The sequence below is a fragment of the Cupressus sempervirens genome, chromosome 4 (genome assembly GCF_028749045.1).
Source record: "Cupressus sempervirens isolate cs-2001-9-10 chromosome 4, ASM2874904v1, whole genome shotgun sequence".
Lineage (NCBI taxonomy): Eukaryota > Viridiplantae > Streptophyta > Pinopsida > Cupressales > Cupressaceae > Cupressus > Cupressus sempervirens.
Window position 1 is genome coordinate 885,723,141 of NC_143121.1, and position 13,504 is coordinate 885,736,644.

Here is a 13,504-nt window from a genome sequence, read left to right on the forward strand (position 1 = left end):
ATTAGATAAGGAGAAGACAGATATCTTCATCAACAGTCTCTCAAAATCAATGAATTATTCGCTCCAACTCCAAGGGCCTAAAGATTTTAAAACCACTTTAGAAAATGTGGCTAAAGTGGAAGAAACCTTGGTAAACAATGACATAATTAAATTATCTAAAGATGGTAAAGGTTTTTTGCACAATTCCACACAAACGCACAATTCCTCTGATCGGTCCACTGATAAGCAGAAATTGTGGTGGAGAAACATTAATAAAAACATCACAAATGATGGGGTAGTTGAAGTCAATCATGTCAAAACTCAAACTCAACCCCCTTTAAATCGACCGAGTCCCAGTGTCACACCTCAACTAAATAGTGGCTGCCCCCGTTTTACCGACGTAACACAAAGACTCCCTCTATGTCTAACCAACAAGTGGCTTACAATCAAGGTCCTCCACCACGAAGATATCAGTCTTCTGATATACCTAAGGATTATACACCCATAGGGGTGTCCTAGGAGAGTGCTTTACAAACACTCTTGGACGATGACCTCATCGTGTTACCGGAGGCTAAGCCATATGAACCTCAAGTCAAACCAAAATGGTGGAATGACAAACACATTTGTGCCTATCATTGCAATCGGGGGCATTTGACAAACAATTGTTTTGCCCCTAAGGGGGTTATCCAAAAATTGATAAATGATGGAACCATTGATTTAAACAATCTTAGTAATAATGAAGACCATACAGCCTTCAAGAACCCCTTCATGAGTCATGAGAAGGGAGAGTCCTCCAAGGCCAATCAAAACGTACCTCCACAAACCAAGGTTAATTATGCGCACCACTATGGTAATACCATTGGCATGATTTCTGGATTTGATGACATTGTAAATGTCATCATAATTAAAGATAAAAATAAAAAACAGTCCTCAAATGCCATCACCCGGGGCCAAGCCTCCAAAATTATCCTACTAGGACCAGTGACAAATCCTGAGCAAGCAACTATAAGTTCCTCCATGCCCAAGTATAACTTGGTTAACCAATTATTCAAGACTCCAACCCACATCTCCATTTTTGAACTATTGCAAATCTCCCCGAACATAAAGAGATACTCACCAAAGCTTTAGTGCCAAATGATTTAGATGTGAATAGATTCCAAAACATGGTCAGCAATCTAGTTGCTCCTCATTGCGTGTCTTTTTCTGCCCAAGATGACATGTCTATCATATAGCCACAAAATTCTCCTTTGTACATAGAAGTATTCATCCATAGGAACTGAGTTAAGAGAGCATTTGTTGATGGTGGGGCTGGTCTCAATATTTGCACTCTCAGTTTAGTGAAAGCCCTTGGGTATGCAGAGGATGTTGTTGACCCAAGAAAAAAGACTACCATCTAGGCTTATGATGATGAAGAAAGATCCTCCAAAGGCATGGTCATATTACCAATTAGAGTAGGGCCGGTCATGAAAGAAACTGTCTGTCAAGTCTTAGACCTGCAATTAGCTTACAACATTCTGTTGGGAAGACCATGGATCCATGACATGCAAGCCGTTCCCTCTACCTACCACTAGTGCCTCAAATTTCCATACATGGGTCAAGAGATAACCATACCTGGAGATCAACACTTTGCCCAATATTGTAACTCACTTGTCCCTCATAACAAAGAAGAGGCTAATACAAGGATAGATGGTAGCAGACAATCCATAGTTGCAGACACTTCACACTCCACTAACCAAATGAGTAGCCACATATCAACATCAACTAAGGGTAAAGAGAAAGTGGTTTGTTTGGGTCATTCCGCTCCTCTACCGCCATCATCATCAAAAGATCATAAACAACTACACTATGAAGAAATGGATAAACTAATGAAAGAATTTGATAGAAAGTGTAAGTTGCACCGTAAAGGGCTAGGTGAGTACTCAGTCTCCCTATTTGATCCCCCACTTTCTCCGAGGTCTCATGGAAAACTGACGTCCACGAAACCATATCATGCGCATTTTATCAAAGCAAGTGGCACACCTCCAAACCCAGTGGAAGACATTAGTCAACAGAACATTGACATCTCCTCCCACTTGCATGGGAAAGGCTTTGACTTAATGGAAAAGATGGGATACACAGGAGATGGTCCCTTAGGAAAAGGGAAAGTAATCATCGAACCTTTGATGGCACAATTCAGGTCAAATAAATCTAAAGCAGGGGTAGGGTATAATGGACAAGACAAGGTGCAAACCTCTTCCGAAGCTCGCCCAAAGCATAATGATTCTTCCTTTTCTACCTTGGTGTGGGTACCCAAGCAAAAGGACAGTTATACCCCAGCAACAACTGATCTCCTAAATGCAAATTTGTCCCTCTCAAGTTCACATTCCATGGGGAAACTACCCATAAATGCCTCCAATAACGAAGACGATGATGATTCTGCTGAATGGGAATTTGAGTCACTCTCTGAAGAATCTCTCCATGACAAAGAATGTGATGTTGTCCACGTACCCACCCCTGATAGTTTGGCTATCAAAGAACAACTCATAGTTCAAGATCCACTTCACCAAGAAACAGAATATATCAGGATGGCTTAGAAGATGATGAACACATTGAAGGGTTTCACTTTCAAACTCTATTCCTTGACTTCTTTCCAGTAGAAGTTGAAAATGATTACTATGAGCCTCTCGCAAGCTCTACTTTCCCTGACACTCTAGAAGAAGTCCATGTCATAGATCTGGTGGATACAGCGTATGAGCCATCTAATGAAGTTATGTCTTTAAGCCCCGTTGAACCTTTCCCATACTACGAATCGCTTTCCCTAGTCCATCCCAAACTCATTAACTGGGATACAACCGAGCCTCATCACCTCCCTCATTTTGACACTGACCGTGAATTTTTCATCTACCTTAATGCGGTTGAACCATCTGGTCAACGAAGAACAAAAGAAGAGAATATAGTCGGGTTGGGTATCAATCACCTCAATCACACTAAAGCAGGGCAAGCATCCCACAACCTTATTGACCACTACCAAGTTGTGGCTAATCTGGATAAAAAAATGGAAACAAACAGAAGTGACGTATCTCAAGGTGAAAAACCAACTGTGGCACCCGCGTATGGAGTAATTGATACCTTACCTGAACATTCTGAGGAGCGATCTTCTATTTTGATTGAGCCAATAGAACCGGTCAACCTCGGCATAGAACAAGAACCAAAGGTCTTTTATTTGGCACAGTCCTTGAGCCCAGAAGAAAGGAAGGCATTTATCGAGTTCTTCAAAGAAAGACATAAACTTCGCATGGTCTTATGTGGACATGCCCAGCTTAGACTCGACCTTAATCCTCCACCATCTTAACATCTCGCAAGAGGTCAAGCCAATGAAACAAAAACTCAAAAAGATGCATCCTCATATAGCCTTGTTAGTGAAAGAAGAATTGGAAAATTAATCAGTATCAATTTCATCCGACCTCTAGCATATGCATCATGGATCTCCAACATTGTCCCCATATCAAAGAAGAATGGCAGCATACGCATCTGTATCGACTTTCGGGATTTAAACAAAGCATGTCCTAAAGATGACTTTCCCCTTCCTAACATCGACACCATTGTCAATCTCACCGCAGGTCATTCCATGTTTTCACTCATGGATGGGTTTTCTAGTTACAATCAAATTAGAATAGCACTAGAAGATCAAGAGAAAACAACTTTTACTTGTGCATGGGGCACATTTTGTTGGAATGTAATGCCTTTTGGGTTAAAGAACGCTGGGGCTACCCATCAACGGGCCATGACCACTATCTTTCATGATATGATGCATATCTTCATGGAAGATTATGTGGATGACATTCTTGCCAAATCCCATAGTCGAGAAGAACATCTTCCCATACTGGCCAAAATATTCACCTGCCTCGAAGCATTCAAGGTCAGGCTTAATCTCGAGAAATGTGCTTTTGGCATCAAATCAGGCAAGCTCCTAGGATACATTGTCTTGGCCAAAGGGATAGAAGTTGACCCCGAGAAGGTACAAGCCATAATTAGTATGCAATCTCCAAAGAACATGAATCAGTTATGCTCTCTTCAAGGCAGGCTTCAATCAGTTCGCCGGTTCATTTCTCAGTTGGCAAAAAAGTGTATACCTTTCAAACACTTGCTACATAAAGACATACATTTTAAGTGGGATGATCAATGTCAGAAGGCTTTTGACATACGTAAAACTTATTTGATGAATCCACCTGTGTTGGTACCTCCAGTATCACACAAACTATTACTATTGCATATTTCTGTAACCGATAAGTCAATTGGAGCCCTCCTGGCACAAGAAAATGACCAAAGAAAAGAACGAGCCATTTACTACATCAGTCGCACCTTGGTCAACTATGAACTAAATTACTCTTTCATTGAAAAGGCTTGCCTAGCCATAGTTTTTGCTTCCCAAAAACTACGTCATTATCTTCTAACACACAAGGTCAAGCTTATCTCCAACATTGATCCTCTCAAATACCTTCTCAGCAAGACAACATTAACGGGTAGACTGGCCAAATGGGTGATGATCCTAAGTGAATTTGATATTGAGTATGTAGATAGGAAGGCAATAAAAGGACAGGCCATTGCTGATCAATTGGCAGATGCGCCTATAGAAAGTTCCAATCCTATCTTAGTTGACTTCCCTGATATGCACATCCTTCAGACAGAGCCAATAACATGGAAATTTTATTTTGATGGTTCCTACACACACCATGGGTTAGGCGCCGGCATTTTGTTCATCATGCCACTTGGTGTTACCATCTCTAAATCTTACAAACTGCTCTTCCCTTGCACCAACAACATGGCCGAATATGAAGCTTTGGTCTTGGGTCTCAAGCTGGCTTTGGAATGGAAATTGACAGCCCTATAAGTTTATGGAGACTCCTAGTTAATCATCAATCAAGTTACTGATACTTATCAGACAAAAGATGAAAATTTGTTGCCTTATAAACATATAGTCGATACACTCAAGGCATGTTTTGTTCACATTACTTTTGAACAAATTCCCAGAGAAAGGAACAGAGCAGCAGATGCTATGGCCACCTTGGCCTCCTTACTTAAGCTCCCGGAACAACACGAGTGGTATGAGTTCCTAGTGGAAGAGGTGGTTCAACCTGCGTTTACTCAACCCGATTCCTTTATCGTTTGCCATCTAAACACCCCTGATTCCCTTTGGTACAGTCCCATTATCACTTACCTCTGTGATAACATCATTCCATCTGACCTCTCACGTAACCAAAAATGAAATTTCATTCGCCAAGCCTTGTGCTACACCTTGGTGGCTGATATGCAGTATAGGAAAGGTCTTGACGGTACTTTATTTAGGTGTCTTGAAAAGGATGAGTCTAGAGTCGCTCTGCAAGAAGTCCATGCAGGGATTTGCAGGTCACACTGGTTTCATATTAGCAAAGAAGATTCTTAGAATGGGCTATTTTTGGCCAACCATGGAAAAGGATTCTATTGATTTTGTCAAAACCTGCAAAAAATGTCAAATCCATGGTAACCTTGTTCATGCACCAGCCCAAGAGCTAAATCCTTTGGCCATGCCATGGCCCTTTTATCGATGGGGTTTTGACTTGATTAGAGCCATCCATCCACCATCCTCCGGTGGGCATAAATGGATTATTACCGCCACTGAATATTTCACTAAGTGGGTCGAAGCGTGCCACTTGCCGACTCTACGAGAAAACAGATCTCTTTTATTCTCAACCATATCATTTGTCGGTTTGGCATACCTCATGCAATTCTCACAGATAATGCCTTGTATTTCAAAAACCAAATAATTGATGAATTATGTGAAAAATTTCACATTATACACCATTCTTCGTCAATTTATTATCCCCAAGGCAATGGCCAAGCAGAGGCTACCAACAAAACCATCATCAACATCCTCAAAAGAACTGTCAATGATACTGGTAGGGATTGGCATTTACAGTTGAACCCCACCCTTTGGGCCTATAGGACGAGTGTTAGGACCATAGTTCCAAAAATCGCCATGAAATAGCCGAAATCGCCGAAATCGCGATAAGATTCATGGCTCCCGATTTTTTTGGAATCGGAAATCGCTGGTGGCAATTTTTTCCTGTGAATCGCCTGAATCGCCAAAATCGGCGATTCATGGCAAAAATCGCCAAAATTGCCATCGTGAATCTCCAGAAATCGACCGCGGCAGCAAGGATAGAAAGTTCAATTTTAAAAAAAAAACACATGTTTTATTTGCTTTCTAAGTTGACTTTCCTCTTTGTTATAACCCTAAAGAGCCTTCTATTTGCTTAGTATGAGTAGAAGAGAGGAAGAGTGAGAGAGAAGAAGAGAAAAGAGAATCCATAGGTTTCCAACCGGCAAGAAGGAAGAGCACCAAAGAGATCATAAGTCCATCTGGGGAGGCCATAAATTGCATTGGGAGCATTAAGGAGTCAATATCAACACTCCTCAACTCATTTGCAAGAGGTAAGTGTTGGTTTTTTTTTTGCATGTTAGTGTAGTATGCATTTTTTGTTAAATTTTTTTAGTGTTCATTTGCAAATCTTGAATGTTTTTTATTTTTACTAAATTGCAAACTAGGGTTTGTTGTTTTGTAGTTTTTGTTTATTAGTTGCAAACTTTGATTTTTTACATGAATTTTTTTATTGCAGCAGCCCTTTGCTTTCATTTTCCAATTTCCACAATGGGTAAAAAAGATGAATGCTGGAAATATAATGAAGAGTTTCCTGGGAGAACCAAATATCAAACAAAATGTATATTTTGCAAAGAAAAAATAAATTCGGGAGGTATCTATAGATTGAAATACCACATTGCTGGCATACCTGGCCATGATGTCACAGTTTGCACTCATCAAACCGCTGAGGCAAAACGCTCTTGTTTAGTGGCATTAGAAAAAATTGAACAAGACAAGTTGACTAAGAAAATGCAACTTGAAGGGTTAAGAGGTATTGGCTCCAGTGCTCCCACATCCGCAACCGCATCTACATCTGCAAGTGCATCTGCATCAGCTTCCGCATCCGTAGGTTGTGTTGGAGAGGGTTCTTCTAGGCCTCCTTTTCATCCTAGTGCTAGTGCTCATGTGAGTGTTAGTGGTAGTCGGTCTCATACTGAGACAGAGTCCAACACCAACCTATTGCGGCCTAGAGTGTGGAAAAACAGAATGGATAGTTACTTTGTGCCCCGCACTACTCCTAGCTCCCAACCCACGCTTGAGGGCATGGGTTTGAACAAGGAGATTCATGATGCTGCCAGAAAAGAGATTTGCAAATTTTGGTACTTTTGCAACATTCCATTTATTGCAGCCAGGTAATTGATTCTTTTTTCTTTGTTATCTTCAAAGTTAAAGTTAAAAGTAAAAGTAAAACTTTAATTATATCTACTTGTTTTATGATTTTAGTTTTTGACATCTAAATTTCTAATCAATATCATTATCTATTTGTGACAGGACTCCTTATTGGCAGAACATGATAGATGTAGTTACCATTTGTGGTCCGGAGTTTAAAGCCCCAACTGAGGCTGAGTTGAGTGGATACCTCCTGGAGGAAATGGTTGAGGATATGAGGCATGAGCTTGAGGACAACCGAAAGGAGTGGATCGCAAAGGGTTGCACCATCATGACTGATGGTTGGACAGATAGGAGGGGAAGAACACTCCTCAATTTTTTTGTATCCTGTGGAGGTGATTGATCATTCTACTTTCCTACATACATAATTTTGAATCGTGATTGACTATTTCAAATTTTGATTTGTTGATTGCTAATAGTAATTATAATTCGTTGTTTTGTTACTTGTAGGATATACCATGTTCCTCAAATCCATTGATGCTTCTGCTCATGTAAAAAACGCCACATACTTATGTGAGGTTATTGAGGAAGTTATAGCAGAGGTGGGGGAACAACATGTGGTGCAAGTGGTGACGGATAATGCAGCAAGTTATGTTGCTGCAGGTAAACTTTTAACTTTTTAAGTTTTGAAAATAAATTTATTTGAATTTTGAACTTTTTCTAATTCTAACTTAGAATTTCTAAGTTTCCTAAGTTCTAACATGTTTGAAATTTGAATTTCTAATTATCTTAAAATTGTTGTAGGCAAACTTTTGATGGAGAGGCACCCCACCATATTTTGGTCCCCTTGTGCAACACACTGCCTTGACCTCATGTTGGAGGAAATTGGCAAACTTGAGTGGGTCAAGTCATGTGTGGAAAGGGCAAAAAACATATGCAAGTTTATTTATAATCATTCATTTGTCCTTAGCACAATGAGGAAGTACACAGGAGACAAAGAGTTAGCTCATCCAGGGATCACAAGGTTTGCCTCGAATTTCATCACCTTGCAGTCCTTGTTGACATCAAGGGATGATTTGAGGAGCATGTTTGTTGGGCGGGAGTGGATTTCATCTTCCTATGCTACGACCATTGCAGGGATAGGTGTGGTGGATTGCATATTTGATGATGATGGTTTTTGGAAACCTGCTAGAGAAATCCTTAAGGTAATTTTATTGCAATTTAACATTTAATATTTTACAGTTTACTATGCTAATTGTTTAATGATTTAGTTTTACGGTTTTACCTTAAGTTATATTATTGAATTATTCTATGTTTAAGTTTTGACTCAAATTTTTGTTTTACTTTATATGTAGGCCACTGAGCCCCTTGTATCTCTCCTACGAACTGCTGATGGGGAGAAGCCCTCTATGGGCTACATATATGAGGGCATGGATAGGGCCAAGGAGGCCATTAGAGCTCAGTATGCAGGAGTGTAGGAGAAGTATGCCCCTATTTGGGACATCATTGATAGGAGATGGCAGAATCAGCTCCACAGACCCATCCATGCAGCAACTTACTTTTTGAATTCGGCATTTCGTTTCCGTCCTGACTTCAAGGCGGATGAGGAGGTTCTCACCGGATTATATACAGTGATCCAGAGGTTGAGTACTGATGAGGATAGCGGTGCTGCAATTATTGAGCTTGATAAGTTCAATAATAAAGAAGGGCCACTTTTCTCTAGCAGGGTAGCCATAGATGCTCGGGAAACAATACAGCCAGGTAAAAATTAAATAATATATTCAATGTTCATGAATCTAGATTCTAAACTTAAAGTTGATTATGTAATTTTAGAGTTAACTTGTAATTTGTAATTTGTAAATGAGACTAATTATTTTTATTTTCCCTTATTTCAGATAGATGGTGGCAAATGTTTGGGGCCACAACCCCAAAACTTCAAAAAATTGCCATTCGTATTCTGAGTCAGCCAAGCAGCGCTTCTGGATCTGAGCGCAGTTGGTTCATGTTCGAGCACATCCACTCGAAGAGGAGAAACAGGTTGACAGTGCAGAGGTTGAATGATCTTGTCTTCGTTCATTACAACCTCCGTCTTAGGATCAGACAGATTTTGGGCACTGACTCCTCTCCGATCATTCTGGAGGAGATTGATCCAGAATCAGAGTGGCTCATAGAGGTTGTAGATCCAATCTTCACTGAGGAAGACCGTGCGTGGATTGACCAGGTGGATATAGAGGCTGAGGCAGCTAGAGCACATTCTTTAGGCATTGGTAGACGCACACGTGCACGCACAGACACAGGCCCTAGCGACATTCGTGAGCCCATCTTATATGCGGGAGATATGGCTCGACAGTCCTCTAGGACCTACATTAGACGCCTTGCTACTAGGCAGACTGGATACTCAGAGGCTGAGGCTGAGGCTGTAGCCGAGCTTGAGGATGATGTTGAGGATGATGATGACTATGAGCCTGAGGCTTGAGCTGGAGCCTTGTTTTTATATTTTGTTTACAGATATTGATACTGAATCATTGATAGACATATGTTTCAAACTTTCATGGATCTTCATCTTAGATTCTTACATAAATTTATGATTTGATGTCTTATGGATCATCTTACATACATTCTATGATTTAAATCATTATGATCATTTGATTTCTATTTACTTCAGCTAGCCTACAATTTACATTTTAGATAACATAGTTATGTATGTGATGGATTTTATGTTCCATGTTTATGTATGTTAAGTTTTAACTTCTATTTGATGATGTTATAGTGTGCTTAAGTTATATTCAATAAAGGGTGCATGAAATAAGTTTTAAATTGTTAAAATCTTTAAATTTAAAGGGTTTTTTCAAATTTGCCGATTCATCGCTGATTCACAATTCGATTCGGCCTTGCCGATTCCGATTCACGTTTCTTTGGTTAGGACGCCTACAGGTGCAACACCCTTCTCTTTGGTTTACGATTGTGAAGCTATTCTCGCTTTGGAGGTTGAGATCCCATCCTTGAGAGTTACTCTTCAAGACATCCTATCAGATGAAGATTACAGAGTGGCCCGTCTGGAACAGCTAGAGTTGTTGGAAGAACATCAGCATACAGTGCATGAACATCTTAAAGTGTATCAGAATAGATTATCAAGGCATTATAACAAAAAGGTCAAACTTCGTGTCTTTCAGATTGGTGACCTAGTGCTTAGAGAAAATCCTAAGAACCAAGTAGCAAAGGAAAAGAAAGGAAAATGGGAGGCCAACTGGATCGGTCCTTACCTTATCATAGAATTCTTTGGGACTGATACTTACCAACTTTCAGATTGTGATGGTACCTCACGTGGTCCTGGTTACCCTCGTATTCCAACAAATCTTGCTCATATCCTCCGTTTCACCCCCCTAACCCAAAACTCATCCAAAAAATATCAAAAAAATTCAAAAATTGTCCAAAAATATCAAAAAAATTCAAAAACTGTCCCAAAAATATCAAAAAAATTCAAAAATTATCCAAAAATATCAAAAAAATTCAAAAATTGTCCAAAAATATCAAAAAAATTCAAAAATTGTCCAAAAATATAAAAAAGATTCAAAAATTGCCCAAAAATATCAAAAAAATTCAAAAATTGTCCAAAAATATCAAAAAAAAATTGAAAAAATTGAAAATTCATCTAAAAACAGCAAAAAAGTTCACCACTCGCCCAAAGCATTCAAAACGGGGGCAATTCTTATCAATAACACTCCAAAATTCTTGTCAATTTCTCAATTTGGCTATACAATAGGACATCAAATATTTGAACCCCACTCACCTCGTTAATATTAAGAAGAAGCCTGGTAATGTCCTGAAACATTTCGTAGCACTTTGGAAAATCTAGCACAACTCGGATAGTGCAAGAGGTGCTTTGTTTCCCTACTTAGAGCAACAATTCCCCACGAATCATTAGTCTTATTTAAGTTGTAGTGGCCACGATTAGTCTCGCCTCCTTCAACAAATATGTCAGTGCTATCTTGAAAGCCCAGATATCTGTCGAACTCTTTCATCCTCATACAGTTGGGGGTATAGAATAAGTAAGCATAAGCGTGAGAGCTTGGCTCCCCCCTTTTAGTGCCTTTTTAGGCCTTAAATACTTTTTTAAGGCCCCACTATCCTTTTTAGGCCCCTCAAGTGCCTTTTTAGGCCAAAGCGCCTTTTTCGGCCCCTCAAATACCTTTTTCAAGGTACAAGCGCCTTTTAGGCCCCTATAGCGCCTTTTTCAAGGCCCAAATTGTCTTTTTGGACCCCAAAGTGCTTTTTTAGGCCACAACGCCTTTTTAGGCCCCTCAAAGACCTTTTTCAAGGTACAAAATGCCTTTTTAGGCCCCTATAGCGCCTTTTTCAAGGCCCAAAGCATCCTTTTGGACCCCAAAGCGCCTTTCAAGGCCCATGCGTCCTTTTTAGATTCCTCTAGCACCTTTTTAGGCCCCTCAAATGCCTTTTTCAAGGCCCAAAGTGTCCTTTTGGACCCCAAAGCGCCTGTTTAGGCCCAAGCGCCTTTTTTAGGCCCCTCTAGTGCCTTTTTCAAGGCCCATACATCCTTTTTGGACCCCTGTAGCGCCTTTTTAGGACCACAGTGCCTTTTTAGGCCCCTCAAATGCCTTTTTCAAAGCCCAATGTGTCCTTTTGGACCCCAAAGTGCCTTTTTAGGCCCAAAATGCCTTTTTCGGCCCCTCAAATGACTTTTTTGGCCCAAACACCTTTTTCATAAGCCTCGAGAATGTCTGTTTCGTCACACACCTAGAAAAACATCCCCACATTGGCTTTATTCTTATCTATAATGGTTTTTAATATACACAGGCGTTCTCACCTACCAATTGCGGTTATCCTCACTCTACGGATTGTATTGTTCCCATTTTTACCAGAGTCAAACCATTCTAATATTTATCACAAAAACACAAAAACATTCAAATATCTGCCAAAAATCCCAAAAACATTTAAATATTCACAAAAATACAAAAACATTCAAATATCTACCAAAAATCCCAAAAATATTTAAATATTTGATAAAACTACAAAAACATCCAAATATATTTCAAAAATACCAAAAATACACATGACAATGCAATACAACCAACATCAGTTGCTCCTTGGCAAAATTGAACAAACTTGATATTATTTTGCACAACTAGAAGCACGCCTGGTCTGCAAATAATGATTCTTATGATATCATGTGCTTTTAGTACCTCAATGATGTACTTGACTAGAGGTACTGGGATAAAGTTATGATATTTTTTTTTGGTTTTCACTCTTTAGCTTCAGCGATCCTTTGGTTTCACACATTGTTGGTGTCCACTTATTAGTGCCTCCTCTCGTATGGAGCACCATGTGTACCTCGACCAATTTTATGTGATATTTTAGGTGAGATCTTTTCACTAACATGTGACTGTTTGTGTGCTTGTTTTTTATTATTCTACGGCTATAGCTTCTGGTTCTTAATGGTTGCCATGTTTTATTGTACATTGTTCATCTTTGCTGGTACTTCTCGATGTGATACAGTATTCATATCACTACAGCTGAGCTAGTGGTGGTTGTACTTTGTCATTTTTGTTTTATTACATGCTCTATGATGACAATTAGTTTGCATCTCTTTTAAAAAAAAAAAAAGTGACAGTCAGTTGCATTCATTTAGTCTGCATATTCATCTTGGGTTCCTTTGCACACAAATGGTTGGCACATAAATCAGGATACAATTCATGAATGTTAGTTCACAACTTCATGACTGGTTATCAAAAAGTGGACAATAACATCAACATCAACATCATGACAAGCTCCTAGCACTCCACTCTCATAGATTTTGTCTCTTCACAATATCCACACTAGCATTACACTTCATGCATTCACCTTCTCATTTCACTCATTGCATTATATGGCTTTCACATCTCAAACCATTCTAGTCGTTATCAAATTGCCCAACATCATCTGGTGCCTTATGCAGCTTTCACATCTCAAATAATCTTGTTTCACCACATTTCATCTCCTCTGATTCGCTGCATCATCTTTTCCCATTCTCCATCTCCTTTCATTTTCACATTCTATCTTACCACATTTCATGTCATGTCATATTACCAACTCACATTTTCATTACATCATCAGTAACATACCATCTATTCTACCTCATGATCCATCTACATTAATCATTCACATATATATACACATCTGCATCCACTGCTACTGTAATCATCACGTCAGACCATCATATGCATACATAAGTCCATGATATCTCAAGTGCACAAGTCTGAA

At 39.5% G+C, this 13,504-nt stretch overlaps 4 protein-coding genes across 5 annotated transcripts in view; all 4 read left to right on the forward strand.

The window, feature by feature from the left end:
* Positions 1-13,504, forward strand: part of LOC149564228 (uncharacterized) — a 200,373-nt gene that overhangs the window by 57,712 nt on the left and 129,157 nt on the right. The window lies entirely within an intron of this gene.
* LOC149564229 (uncharacterized) lies at positions 6,431-7,737 on the forward strand. Its single transcript, XM_089824122.1, has 2 exons — positions 6,431-7,269; positions 7,409-7,737. Exons 1-2 carry the CDS (start codon positions 6,596-6,598, stop codon positions 7,647-7,649), a joined length of 915 nt encoding a protein of 304 aa, XP_089680248.1. The 5' UTR covers positions 6,431-6,595; the 3' UTR covers positions 7,650-7,737.
* Positions 7,646-8,738, forward strand: LOC149564230 (uncharacterized). The gene is made up of 3 exons (XM_089824123.1): positions 7,646-7,909; positions 8,051-8,451; positions 8,602-8,738. The coding sequence occupies exons 1-3, from the start codon at positions 7,765-7,767 to the stop codon at positions 8,722-8,724; spliced, it is 669 nt and encodes a 222-aa protein (XP_089680249.1). The 5' UTR covers positions 7,646-7,764; the 3' UTR covers positions 8,725-8,738.
* LOC149564231 (uncharacterized) lies at positions 8,730-9,844 on the forward strand. Its single transcript, XM_089824124.1, has 2 exons — positions 8,730-9,007; positions 9,142-9,844. Exon 2 carries the CDS (start codon positions 9,156-9,158, stop codon positions 9,720-9,722), a length of 567 nt encoding a protein of 188 aa, XP_089680250.1. The 5' UTR covers positions 8,730-9,007; positions 9,142-9,155; the 3' UTR covers positions 9,723-9,844.